We start from the raw sequence: 14,568 nt of genomic DNA on the forward strand, positions 1-14,568 counted from the left end.
GACTACCCTCTCGAGATCAAAAACGTTCCGTATTCACTTTTTTCTCCTTAATGCCTTTTTTGAGGTATTCTTCATACGATTCTTCAATGGAATGGAAGCTTTTTCTTCTTCATACGAGGATAACGAATTGGGTTCACGATTCACCACATCTGCATTTCGTTGCATGGCCACATATTGTTTACATTGCAACTTTTTCGAGGCATATGAAAGGGCCTTTCCATTTCTTCGGATGGCCAAGAGCACTATATCAAGATCTTCACGCAATGCTTCAGATGCATACTGTAAAGCCATGGGATTATGCTGAATGGCTAATTTGACCAGTTCCTTATCATTTCGTAATTGGTCATTGGCGATTCGAAACAGACCGTGATTCGATCCAAATGCTGAGCTCTGGATGAGTGCTGTCACAATTTCACGATCCTGTGCAAAACATCTAGGAAGGTAATGCATACACCAGCCATTGCTTTTCACAGCTTGTAATGCAAATTCACGATATTGACTCTCAGGAGGTTTGAATTTAAATTTGGTTAGACTGAAAGGATCTGTTTTCACAGCCAAGAGTTGTAACTGTTCATCTTGTTGTAGCTCTTCAGGTAAGTCTCGTAAGAGGCGACCATTTCGTTCCAATACCAAGGTCAAGGTTTGTTCATTCAACTTTAAACTTCCACTGATGTGTTGGTAAGTACGCACATTACCATTCAGAGCTTTCATGACAATTTCAAAATCATTTTTCAATTCTAAAGACGCATACGAAATGGAATCGGGGTAGTTCTCGATTGCTTTCAGGACTAGTTCTCGATCGTTTTTGAGATCAGAGGAGGCCTTTCTGAGAAATTGACCACCGATTTGAACAGCCTGTAGCATAAATTCCTTCCTGTGAAATAATTCGTGAGTTTTGGTTAAGTAGGTCAGCAGACACTCGGGGTCTATTTGGAACAGTTCCATCACTAGCTCAGTATTTTGATTTTGTAATTCATCAGAGCAAAATTTGAACGACTTTGGATTTTGACGATAAGCTTCCTTTACAATCTGAGGATCTTTCTTAAACTCCATGTCTGCATATTGCAAACATAATCCATCTCGTTGTACACAATGTAAGGTAAACCATCGTTGGGATGTGAAGATGGATGGAAGGATGCTGTACACAGATCTTTGAATGTGATAAGGAAAATACTTTTTCGATTTAAATTTCTCAGCATCGTATAAAGTGTGATTGAAAGTACGATTTTGCATGGTTACATAATGTTTGAAATTAATTTTTTGATGATTCAATCGAATAATGCTATGCTTGGGATCCAAAGTCAACGACATTGAATTTTGAGTGGACATTCCCAGAAGGATCACTGTTCGAGCATGATTATATTTCCACAATTCCACACGATTCAACATGTTACTGACATGATCGACTTCATCACTCCAAGCAGGTCTTCCATTTGTAATTTTCAGAAATTCCCTCAAACAAAGTGGAAATTTTGTTTTAAATTCCATTTCTCGTTTCACAATGAATTCTTCATCCACTGGAGGCTCAGAAAGTGGTTTGCGTAAACACAAATTCTCATCATGCCACATGTATTGAAACTCTCTTCGTGCTACTGTACGACATGCCTCCTGAAAGCACATGCATACATGTTGGGCCATTTCACGATCTTGTTCATCCAAAAATTCGGCAATACTTTCGATCGTGTCAGAAGCAAGAAAGAGAGTGGGAATGTTTGGATCTGTGGTTTCATTTTCAGGAATGATTTCTTGGTTTGAATTTTCATCATCACTGTGAGGCAACACACCGTTCGGAGAAAAATTCCTACCCAGACGAAGAAACATTTTTTTGTGTGGTGTACTGCTGTTCAAGGTGGAGATTGATTTCCAAACAATTTTATTTACTCTTGAGCAAGGCAAACTAGTTTTCTGTCTTGTTCGTTTCCAAAGATCTACCAATTTTGTTTTGCATGGCATCAGAGAAATATTGTAAACTCTTTGGACATGCTAACACTAGTTCTACTAGCTCGTCTACTCCTGACACTAAATGGACAAGAGACTCTGCAATTTCCTTATTTAATTTCTCTGCACCGGTTCGTTCAAATATCTTTTTCAAGACAATCATATCCCTATCCCAAAGAAATCTGACCATGTTACTGGAATACCAAGGATTATAGGTAAAGGTTGCTCGAATGATAAAATCTTTGGTAATCAACGGTACTATCAGATCAGGATCAACAGAATACAGGCGTGAAAAATGGTTATGGACTGATATCTTCACAAGCTCAATAATAACTTCATCGTGTGACATGTGGGGAACGTTGTGAAGGGAGTGTACATATCTAGTTGGTGATGATTTTAGTAGAGTGACCACTTGAGAAGGAGTGATCACATCTTCAATATTAGAAACTCCGTCAAATTGAGCTGTTTGAAGATAGCGTAAAAAGTTAGAGTATTTCAATACATGATCTCTCACAATGAGTTTTCCAGTCTCCACATTGGTTGAAAATATGATGTCATGTACCAATTTTGGCCGGTCTCTACTCCGTCTGTAAAATAGTCTGTGTTGCTTGTTCCATACTTTTAAATAAAATTCTTCAGTTCTTTCATTTTCAGGCACAAAATCCAAGGTATAAGGTAAGCATGCATGAATAATGGTTGAATGTGTCTTAAGCTCTTCAGGAAGCTGTGAAAAAAGTTTTGGATAAAAGGAAACCATTTTGGTAACAATAGACTTGTCACTAAATGCAAATGTGACAAGGTCTGAGGCCATTTTCTTTGCAGTTTCATCGACACACTTTGATTCTAATGTCTTGCATAAAATATGTTTGGCGAGGGCAGGTGCCATTCTTCCACTCTTCATGTATCTCATTAAATACTGAATAGTTGGAGCAGAGAAAGAATCGGACATAAAAAATTTGAAATAGCCATGATCTTTTTCCATCAAGCGTTCAACAATCTCCATCATGTTCCACTTTCTGAATGGTGGATACCCTTCCATACCATCCATTGGTTCTCTAAAATTATTATAAAAATATCCATACGGATCAAGATGCACATTCTCTACATTCTCAGTGCCAACATGAAAATAAGCGTAAAAGTATTTCTCTAATAATTGATAGGCCATTTTGAAATTTCTAAGAGTGAAAAATGTAACCTGTAAAGCATCCAGCATAATATCCTTGGGCAATTTAGTAATTGCAACCAATTCGGTCACCACGTTTAGCTTTTCTTTCTTGAAGGCAACACGTAAAATTTCTCTATCGATCATTTCACCTCTAGAAAAGTAATGGTACAAAACATGCCGACGAAGCTTGGAAAATCTGATACCTTGTCCATATTCATTGTGGAGAAGATGGTTGCGGCTCGGCTTACAAGAAAGGACTGCTTTGAGTACATCATTATCAATAGTGGCACCATAGGGTATATGATTCAGAAGAGCACCATTATGTTTCATAGCAGCAATCATGACATCCTTGTCAGATCTAAGTCTAGTGGATAAAGCTATGTAGCAATTTGGGCTTTCACGAGATGCTTTAAACGCCTTTTTAAGAATGAACTCTTTGTCATCAAGTAAACGCTCAGGAGTGTAATGTTTAAAATCTTCAATACATTCAAAAATGGTATCTTCTTGCAGAGGTCTCAGATAGATGTCATCAGTGAGCTCGAAAGATAAATCGCAATACTTGTGGTCTGCTTTCAAATATTTGAATAAATTTCGTTGATACTTCCCTGTACGAATTAAAAAGTCGAAAATATCAAATTGTAGTGCTTTGGAGAAATTGGGATCATCACTGGGAGATCTTTCCACTTTAGAAATAAGTTTGTCATTTTCAAATTTACGGGATTTTCGTCATTACGAAAAACAATGATTCAACATTGAAAATAATCATTGAGAGTACAGTACGCACCAGTTAATGCAATAATTGAGTCCGCGTTTACATTAGGCGAGCTTATCAGTACCGACTTGTAATCCTTTGAAATCTTCTTCAACACTAGATACCTCCTATTGTAGGTCATTATTTCAGAAAAGGCTGTGCAAACTAAACAAAACCGATTAAAATCAAATAATGGAATAAACTCTGAAACGTAGAGCCAATAATCTTCCGAGAGGTGGTGCTGATCATGGTTGATATCAGTAACCTCCCGATGACGATATTGAATACTTTTTGAAAATTCAGGACGTGATTCTTTGATAGTTTCCGCTAAATTTGCGTTAAATTCAAAATCTGTCAAATTGAACACAAAATCATCATCGTCAAGCACAGTAGCCTGCGTGTTGGAAGGATTACTACTAAACATTTTTTTTGTCGTGAATCAGTTCAATCCAACATGACAACTGGTGTGAACATTTCATTTCTTTTGAACAATTTCAAATCCAAGAATGAACCAATAGCAACAATGTTACATAAATCTCCAAATGCTTTCAAATACCTTAGTATTACTCGTCAATGACGGCTGAATGAATTAGTACCAGTATCTCTAAGGAAATCTTGGATTATTTCTTTGTTTGATGTTTGCTCATCAACAATCATCAAAGCGTTCAACTTGTCATCACACATAAAAAAAAATTTCAAGATGTGTAAGTAAATTCACACCAACTGTTTTGACTTTGTGTATTCACACCAACTTGATCATCATTGATACTTGATCCAAATAATGGCACTCTCCACATAACGGATCGTTGTGCACAACAATTACTCTATTACATCAATCTACCGATATAATTTCCAAATATTTTATTTTGTACCAACCCAACTTGTGCTTTTCTCAATCTTGATCATTTCTGACTTTCTTTAACAATTTGTGAAATCACATCATCAATCGAATATCACTTCTCAATTCACACATGTCCAGCTGGAGACGTTAAAGGAACACTTTCCAAAGTCAAAAGTGGAAATGTCTCAAGTCGGCTTGCTGCCATTGGAGCTCTCTTCTCCCTTGCCAGTGATGACGACATTCGTGAAGAAATTAGAGAAATGGGAGGAATTGGTATTTTAGTGGGTTGTTTGGATGAAAGTGCTGATCCTCGTATTCCACGTCAAGCTTGTGGTGCTTTGTTGAATATGGCCAACGATGACAAGTGTCGTGAAGAAATTCGTGATTATGGAGGTATTGAATTAATTCTCAAACTCATTGAGAATCAGTTCAAGGATGCTACCAGTTTGGAATATGCCACTGGTGCTTTATTAAACTTGTCATCCGATGATGAAACAAGAGAAATGGTTCGTGAAGCCAATGGTGCTCCCATTCTTGCACATTGTTTAAAGGATGCTCCGAGTGATGAAGTTTTGAGAAATTCTGTGGGATCCGTTGCTTCCTTGTGTTTCGATCCAGAATTTACTCGTCAATTGGTGAGTGAAGGAGCATTGCCTCATATTATCAATGCTTTGGAATCAAAGGATGGTGAGACACGTTCAAGAACCAGTGGTTGTATTTGGAATCTTAGTGTCACCTCAGATGAAACACGTGAAGCATTGGCTCGTGAAGGATGTTTGGAAAAATTAGTGGACTTGTTGAAACATCACGAAGAGAATAATGAAGATCCTGAAACTGTTGGAAATTGTGTCATGTGTTTATCTATCTTGAGTTCCAATGATTTGGTTTCTGAGACACTTCGTGAAATGGATGGATGTTTTGAAATGATTGTCAAGTTTTTGACCAATTCAGATGCCACCATTGCTCAGAATGCTGCAGCTGCTGTTTGGAATTTGGCTCACAATGATGAAAATAAGAAGGTTCTTGCAGGTTTGGATACAATGGCTGCTTTGATTCCATTGTTAGACGCTTTCCAATCAGAAAGTCAATGGGATGCTTTGGAAAAGGTGTTGGGAGCAGTGTTGACTTCAAGCACCCATGATACCATGGCTGATCAGGTAAGTACAAGGTGTGAAATGTTTGAATTGATTTTGGAATTCTAACTCATATTTCACATGTGTTGCGTTATTCATATTCATGTATTCACTGTGCTGCGTTGCTATTTTCCATATCTCGTTTGTATATGGATGAATATGTTCACATGTCACTCACTTTTAACATTCTCGTTGTTGTTAATTGTCCCAACAGTTCCGTGAAAATAATGGCTTCCCTTCTTTGAAATCTATCATTGAAGGCAAAGTAGATCCAAATTCCATTCAAGACGATCAACACAAGAAATGTGTACTTTACGGCATTATTGGTTTTGCAGTTCTTGCTTACAATGACAAGAACAAGGACGAAATTCGTGAGTGTGGTGCTCTTGCAGATTTGATTGAGTTACTTCGTTTGGAATATGACGATGACTTGCTCGAGAAGGTCACTGCTGCTCTTCTCAATTTGACTCACAACATTGAAAATCGTGTGGCCATTCGTAAATTGGACGGTATTGCACCACTCATTGAATTGTTGTATCACCCCAATGAAACCATTTCTATGAATGCAGCTGGTTGTTTGTGGAATTTGAGTAATGACGAAAGTTGTAAGGCTGTCATTCGCAGTTTGGGTGGTCTTAAACCCTTGTTGACCATTATTGGTGGTGGTAAAGTGGCTCCCAAGTCTAAAAAAGATAGAGCAATTAGTAAGGAAGCTATTGAGGCTGCCAATCGACTTGTGGGTGGAGCTGACGACGAAGAACCTGTTCCTGAAGAGAAGTTTGATGTCGCTGAATTCATTGAAGAAAAATTCAATCCTAATAAGGAATATGAAAAGTTGGATGAACAAGTTGATAAACCATTGAAGAATCAACCTCAATTGAATCGAAATGGAGAACAAAGAACTACTACTGGAGCTGGTATTGAATATGGAGAGGAAACTGGTATGACTCCAGCCAAGATCATTGTCGGAGCTGCTCGTATCGACATTAAGAATCGTCGTAGACAAGCTGAAATTGAACGCGAAAAGAAAGAAGCTGAAGAAAGAGAGCTCAGAAGAAAGGAAGCTGAAGAACGAGAACGTGCTCGAAAGAAGAAGGAGGAAGAGGAGCTCAGACGTAAAGAAGAAGAGCAAAAGAAGAAACAAAAAGAAGAAGAAGAAAGAAAACGTAAATTCGAGGAAGAAATGAAACGCAAGGCTGAAGAAGAGGAACGTCAGCGATTGTTGGCCGAAGCAGAACAAACCAAGAATCAATCCAAAGATGCATTCGATGCCAAACATAAGAGAAAGAATGTCAAAGATGAAGACATTGATTGGGATGAAATCTATGAAGATGGTTTCACACCTTCCAAAACCAAAGAAGAAGCAAGAGACAAATTACAGGGTCAAATCGATGAATATTCCAATTTAATTGATCCCTTCAATTCGAATGGTGTTCGTGACCAATTGACTGAGGATGATCTCAAATTCATTGAAAGTGAAATTGAGAGAGCTAAAAACTTTTTGGAACAAAATCCAAATGCTACCAAAGAACAAATCGACGATGCTCGTAAGGAATTGGATGCCAATGTGAAACCTCTCATTGAGAGAGCCAAAGCAAGAAAGGTCCTCACGGACATGACTCAAAACATTCGTGATCGATTAATGAATGATTCCGAGTTGTTGAATAATTTGACTCCTGAGGAGAGACGTGAACTCGAGCAAGCATTGGCCGAGATGGAAGAATGGCTTCGTGATCACCCTGATGCTACCAAAGAAGAAATTGAAGCCAAAGAACGTGAACTCTTATCCAAGATTAAACCCATTCTCGCAAGAGCCAAAACCAGAAATGATTTGGAGAATTATGCTCACGACTTGAGAAAGAAAGCTTCTGGTGAGGATGAAGAGATGGAATTCGACTTGTTGGGCGACGAAGATAAGAGAAATGTACACGATGCCATTCGTGAGATTGAGGACTACTTGTTGGAACATCCTCATGCCACCGCACAAGACTATGAAGACAAGTTGCAAGAGGCTAAAAAACGTGTCGATCCCATTCTGAAGAAGGCTCGCGCCAAGAAGGAATTACTCGAATACGCTTCGGGCATGAGAGATCGTTTGCAGAATGATCCCGATTTGAAGAAACGAATCACTCCTGAGGAGAGAAGAGGTATGGAACAAGCGTTGGATGATTTCGATAAGTGGATCAAGAATCACCCTAATGCCGATTTAGAGTCTCTGGAGAAGCAGAAACAGCGTTTGAAACAAAAGTTGGATCCTATTGTCTCACGTGCCGATGCACACAACACTTTGGATGAGTACATTAATCGTACCAGAAAGAGAATTGATGATAAGGATGATTTAGGTGATTTATTGGACGACATGGATAAGAAGACTCTCCAAAAGGAATTGAAGGACTCGGAAGACTTTTTGAAGAAGGTAGAGAAGGAGCCTTCCAAATACACAGCCGATGACATTTCTCAAAAGAAGAAGGAACTCAAGGAGAAGATGGCTCCACTCTTGGAGAAGGCCAACAAGAGAAAGGATCTCAAGGACTATGCTCGTCGCGTGCGGGATGTACTTGCATCGGATCACGAGTTGGCTCCATTCCTTTCACCAAAGGAAAGAAAACTCATTGAGAATGAAACTCAAGATGTTGAAGATTGGATTCGTAACAGCAAGAAGGCCACTCCACAACAAACTGAGGAGAGAAGAAAGAAATTCGAAGAGAAGGTGAAACCAGTGTTGGATCAAGCTGCACAGCGAAAAGAACTCTCCGATTATGCTCAAAGAATTAAGGATCGATTGGAGGATCCTCAATTTGTGGACAAGTTGAAGCCAGAAGAGAAGAAGGCTCTCCAAGATGGACATGATGAGTTGAAGAACTTTTTAGCAAAGAATCCTGAAGCAACTTCCAAAGATATTGAGAAACAACGTGATAAGGTGAATGAAAAAGTTTTACCAATTTTGGAAAGAGTCAGAGAACAAACAGCATTGGAGAATCATGTCAACAATGTTCGTGACAAAGTGCGTGACGACCCACAATTGAGTAAATTCCTTTCAGATAAGGAAAAGAAGGCCATTGAGAAGGCTGTTCAAGACGTCGAGAAAACTCTCAAGAACAAGCCTTCCATTGCTGAGTCAAAGAAGGCCAAGGATCAATTCAATGACACTGTGAAACCTCTCATTGAAAATGCATTTGCTAGAAGCAAGCTCTCCGATCACGCTGATGAAATTTTGAAGGAAGTGATGGAAGATCCTCAAACTACTTCAAAGGATAAGGAAGCTGTCAAGAAGGCAAAGAAGGACTTGATAGATGACTTTTTGGCAAAGAACCCAGACGCCACCAAAGATCAAGTAGAACAACAACGAAAGAAATTTGATGATGCCGTATCTACTGTCACCGATCGTATTCATAAAAAGAAGGAATTGGAAAGAAAACTCAATGATCTTCAAAGAAAATTGGATGATCCAGAAAGCGCTGTCTGTACCAAATCAACACCTGAGGAGAGACAATATTTGGTTTCTAAATTGAATGAAATGAACAAATTCTTGGATGAGAATCCAAATGCCACCACCAAACAACTTGAAGATAAGCTGAATGAATTTACTTCACAAGTTGAACCAACCATGAAGACTTGTGAAAAGAGAGCTCAATTAGATCAATTGGCCAACAACATTAGAGATCGACTTGTAGATCCTAATGATGATTTATGCAAGTATTTGAATGACAAAGAAAAGCAACAACTCAGAGATGCCACCATGGAAGCTCTGAACTTTTTAGAAAAGAATCCAGGTTGCTCTGGAAATGACGTTACCCAAGCCAAGAAGAAACTTGATGACAAGACCAAGGAATTGCTTGAAAGAGCCAAAGCAAGAGGTGGTCTTTATAGAAAGGCTGGTGGTTTGATTAGCGATGCATCTAATTATGGAGAAGGTGGTCTTGGAGGAAAATTGAATTCCGTTGAAAGAGCTGAACTTGTTGACAAGTGCAATGAAGTCATTTCCTTCTTGGACAAGAATCCAAATGCTACTACAAAACATATCAAAGACAAGGAGAAGGAACTTAACAAGGTTGTGAAACCAGTTTTGGAAAAGATCAGCGAAAGAGAAAACCTCATTGACTTGGTGAAGGGCATTCGTGATCAAGTATTTGACATGGACACTGGTCTCGTTGAAGACGAAGATGAAACTAAGAATCTTCTCGCAGCAACTCAAAAGGACGCTGCTGATGAATTAGAAGATTTATTGAACGGACCTACACGTACCTCCAAATCTGCAAAGGACGAAAAGGCACGTTCTGAAAAATTGGGCAATTTCCTCACAGACGAAGAGAAGAAGAAGATTGATGCTGCTACAAAGCATGTCTTGGATCTTGTGAATTCAGATCCAAACCTTACTGTCTCTGATTTGAAGGAACAAGGAAGAAATGTCAAACAAGATACAGATAACATTTTGAAAGCAGCCAAGACTAGATCTGATTTCAAGGATTACTTGACAGGAGTTCGTGATCAACTTAGAGATGAAAAGGATTTGGCAGCCAGCAATTTGAGTGAAACCGATAAGAAACAAATTGAAAATGCAGTGAATAACGCACTCGATTGGTTAAACAAGGAAGGAGCTTCTGCATCCTCAGACGCTGTAGACCAAAAGAAGAAAGACGTCATGAATCAAATTGAACCTCTCCTTCAAAAAGCCAAAGAAAGAGGAGAATTAGAAACAATTGCCAACAAGTTGAAGCATCGTTTGGAAGACGACGTTGATTTGACCTCTGCTTTGACCGATAAGGAAAAGAAGACTCTCGAAAACGAAGTGAAAGAGGTTTTGGACTTTTTGGCCAAGAATCCAAATGCCACCACCGAACAATTAATGGATCGTCGTAAGAAATTCGATGAAAATGTGTTACCTATTTTAGAAAAGACAGAAGCAAGAAACAAGTTGAAGAATTATGCCAATGAACTTCGTACTCGACTCTATGATGAAGATGATCTTGGTGGAAAACTGTCTGAACAAGACAAGAAGAAGATTGAGAATTTCATTGATGAAGCTGTTGACTTTTTAGAAACCAATCCTAATGCCACCAAAGAACAAATCGACCAAAAACGACACGCCCTCGAGTCGAAAGTTGCTCCAATCCTTAAGAAGGGAGATAAGGCAAGAAAGGCCGAAGAACTTGCCAATGATATTAAGAATCGTTTGGAGAATGATTCCACACTGAGAGAAGCATTGACCCCAGAGGAACGTAAGATCGTCTCAGATGCAACCAATGATTTCTTGGATTGGCTTGGAAAGAATGGAGCTACTGCCACAGAAAATGAAATCAAAGACAAGGAGCGTCAATACAAGGAGAAGGTTGATCCAATCTTGAATAAGGCCAAGAACCGAAATGTTCTCAAAGAACAGGCCAAGAAACTCCGAGACAAGTTGAATCAAGATCCACAAGTCTCTGGTTTAAAGTTCTCCGACTCGGAAAAGAAGGAACTCGAGAAACACATTCAAGATGCCATTGATTATTTAGATACTGTAGGAGCCAATACTGCCACCACTGCAGATCAAATCAAGGACAAGATCCAAGACTTTAAGAATAAGACAAGTCCCATTGTTGAGAAAGCCAAACACAGAAGAGCTTTGGAAAAGTATGCCACAGGCGTTCGTGATAAGATCCAAAACGATCAAGCCATCTCATCAAGACTCACACCTGAAGAGAAGAAACTCATCGATAACACTGCAAAGGAAGTATTGGATTGGATCCAACGTCATGGAGATGAAGCCTCCTTACTCGATCTGAAAGAAAAGATGCGTGAAGCCAAGAACAAGATCGAGCCAGCCATGCAACGTGCAGAGAAACATAAGCAATTGGAAGAGTATGTGAACAAGATTCGTGACAAGATAAATGGTGAGTTGAAGGATTGTCTCACTCCTGAAGAAAAGAAGATCATTGAGGCTGAAACCCAAAAGACTCTCGACTGGTTGAGCAAGAATAAGACTGCTCCAATGAGTGCTGTCGAAGCTCAACAACGTGCACTTGATGGAAAGATTTCAAGCATTATGGAGAAGGCTCAAACCAAGAAGGATTTGGCAAACTTTGCTCATGCCATTAGAGATCGTTTGAAGAACGATAAGGAATTGGATCAATTGCTCACTGCTGAAGAGAAGAAGATGATCAATGATGCCGTTCAGGAAACATTGGATTGGCTCTCAAAGAATCCTAATGCCTCACTCGCCGATCTCAAACTACGAAAGAAGAAGTTGGAAGACGTTGTGAACAACGTATTGGGTGATAAGGAAGCTGCTGAAAACTTTAGAAACTATGCCGAAAAGATTCTTGAAGTCTTGAAGAAGAACAAACAAGTTCAACGTGATTTGACCGACGAAGAGAAGAGAGATGTTGAATTGTTCGCAGAGACAGCCAAAGATTGGCTTCATCAAAATCCAAATGCCACTGCTCGTCAAATTCGTATGGAAAAGAAGAGACTCGAAGAAAAGTTGGGCAAGATCAAGAAATTCAAATTTGAAATTCCTAATGTGACCTATATTGGTAAATTCTCTGAAAAGTTACGTTGGGGTGATGAATCGAAACGAACCAAAGATATTTCAGCACTGATGGGATCCTATATCAAGAAGGGTGATACAACCACCAAGACTTCCAAGCCAGTTCAACCTCCAACCAAACAATACAAGATGGTCATTCCACAACGAAAGCTCACCAAAGAAGAAGAGGAAGAGTTGAAACTCTTTGAAACCATGAAACATAATAAGGGTGGTCTCATTGAAGCTAAATTACAAAGTTTGATGGGAAGTGTGAATGCTGGAGGTCATGGTGCAGGATTGGTTGAAGAAGATCCAAATGCTGAACCTGCTGTGGTATATCCATATGCTGAATTGAAGAATAACAAACAAAAGAAGTATCCTCCCGGCGTTGATGTCAATAAGAGAGAGCAATATTTGAGCAATGCTGAATTCTTGCAAGTGTTCAAGATGAGTCGTGAAGAATTTAGAAAATTGCCTGAATTCAGACAAACAAAGGCTAAGCGTGATGCAGAATTGTTTGCTTATGCCTACGAACTTTAAATGAGTTTTTGTCCTGAATAAATCCGAGTTATCAGTATTCAATTTTTCACAGTTTTTGAAATTAGTGGTGACATTAGAAAGCAATCTCGTCCATGAAAATGTTTTGCCTTCAGGGATAAAAAAATTCTGTAGGAGCAGAGGGAATCGAACCCTCGTCTAAGGAACCACAATCCTTCATTCTACCATTGAACTATGCCCCTTTTCTTTTATTGCTGTTTTCCTCTTTTTTTTCTTACATAATGAAACAGTGAATAGCTTGAAATCTTTGGTTGACAAGTGTCTTCAATTTGTGCTTGATGTTTTATTTTTTTGCCCACCCGGAAAGCATTCTTCGTAGTTCGTCTATATCGTTCATGGTTGAAATCTTTTCCACCAAAATCATATCATCAGTATCACTCTTGAAAGATTTTTTCAATTCCGCAATCTTTTGTTGATAATATTCCATTCGTTGTTGAATAGAATGCAAATCTTCCTCCAGTGGTGGTGGTTGTTGTTTCATTTGTTCATCGAGTTGCAATAATTCCATTCGAATTTGAATCAATGTTGGTATTCTTTCATCATCCGCATGATCATGGTCTTCTGGTATTACTATCCTTTCAGCAGCACTGTTTTCATTGTTCTTTGCCAGAGTCTTTCGGACATTAGGTCCATAACACCTCATCATTTTTTTTTACAATAATTCTCTTTATTATTGAAAAAAGCTTTGAGTCTCTTGAATTTTTTGATCAATTATTGAAAGATTCTTTAAAGACTTCTCAAGTAGGAACATTAGGTGATCTTTACTAAAAGATTGAGAGTTTTTCCGGAACTCAAAAAATGTTGTCACAACCTCCACCACTCAGCATGATGCGTCAACTGGAACAAACCTCCTGGAATCATCTCCATGACCACACGCACACAGCTTCCAATCATCCCCGAAGACCATTTAAAAAACTTCAACCCTTGCTTGTCCGTTCCAATAAAGTCGTTGACCTTAATGTGAGGATGAATTCGGATCACCAGTGGTCATCAAAGTCATCAAACAAGCATGCTCAACTGCAAACCGACCATGATGATGATTACCATGTCATGTACGATCAAGATCTCGATGAAGAAATGCAAAATAATTCTGGAGAAATGGATTCACAATTACTTTCCGTGTATCAACAATTTTTCAATTCATCATGTATTGACTTTAAAAGAACCTGTGATCCTTCATCCCTACACACAACCGAATGAATTTGATGAACTTGAATTACTCCCTATCGAGGAAAGAATTTGGCACAATTGAGAGAAGAAGTGTCATCATGAATGTCTTTTTTACAATTAATTTTTCAAGGAGTTTGTGGATTAAAATCATTTCATGATCATCACTTGATTCATCGAGATGTGAAATTGGAAAATATTTTCGGGAGTCTGGAAAAGAATGGACAAATTTTGCATGTCGTGATGAAGTCGCACTTTTGAAATTTATTTTTCACAATAATGAGGAATTGCAATACGTTTCTGAAGAACATCCAGAAAATGTTCATGACATGGTCGATGAATTATGTAACGAGATATATCGTCTCGCCGTTTTACAAAAATGGTCATGACTGCCATCGAACAAGATCCCACTTCATTCGATGGAGCTTCCGAAGAATTGAGAAATGATTTTAATTTTGTTCGAATTTGTGTGAAGAAAAATGCACTTGTTTTTAGAAATGTTTCTCA

At 38.7% G+C, this 14,568-nt stretch overlaps 4 protein-coding genes across 4 annotated transcripts; 1 reads left to right on the forward strand and 3 right to left on the reverse strand.

The window, feature by feature from the left end:
* Nucleotides 1–33: 33 nt before the first annotated feature.
* C9374_005650 (uncharacterized protein) lies at nt 34–1,821 on the reverse strand (the record flags this gene model as incomplete). Its single annotated transcript, XM_044695424.1, has 1 exon — nt 34–1,821. The coding sequence occupies one exon, from the start codon at nt 1,819–1,821 to the stop codon at nt 34–36; it is 1,788 nt and encodes a 595-aa protein (XP_044547537.1).
* A 76-nt stretch (nt 1,822–1,897) lies between these two features.
* Nucleotides 1,898–4,278, reverse strand: C9374_005651 (uncharacterized protein; the record flags this gene model as incomplete). Its single annotated transcript, XM_044695425.1, has 2 exons — nt 1,898–3,786; nt 3,888–4,278. 2 exons carry the CDS (start codon nt 4,276–4,278, stop codon nt 1,898–1,900), a joined length of 2,280 nt encoding a protein of 759 aa, XP_044547538.1.
* Nucleotides 4,279–4,554: 276 nt separating this feature from the next.
* Nucleotides 4,555–12,876, forward strand: C9374_005652 (uncharacterized protein; the record flags this gene model as incomplete). The annotated part of the gene is made up of 3 exons (XM_044695426.1): nt 4,555–4,558; nt 4,834–5,852; nt 6,043–12,876. 3 exons carry the CDS (start codon nt 4,555–4,557, stop codon nt 12,874–12,876), a joined length of 7,857 nt encoding a protein of 2,618 aa, XP_044547539.1.
* A 301-nt stretch (nt 12,877–13,177) lies between these two features.
* C9374_005653 (uncharacterized protein) lies at nt 13,178–13,540 on the reverse strand (the record flags this gene model as incomplete). The annotated part of the gene is made up of 1 exon (XM_044695427.1): nt 13,178–13,540. One exon carries the CDS (start codon nt 13,538–13,540, stop codon nt 13,178–13,180), a length of 363 nt encoding a protein of 120 aa, XP_044547540.1.
* Between the last annotated feature and the right edge of the window lie 1,028 nt (nt 13,541–14,568).

Source organism: Naegleria lovaniensis, assembly GCF_003324165.1.
Source record: "Naegleria lovaniensis strain ATCC 30569 chromosome Unknown tig025, whole genome shotgun sequence".
In the NCBI taxonomy this organism is placed as follows: domain Eukaryota; phylum Heterolobosea; class Eutetramitea; order Acrasida; family Naegleriidae; genus Naegleria; species Naegleria lovaniensis.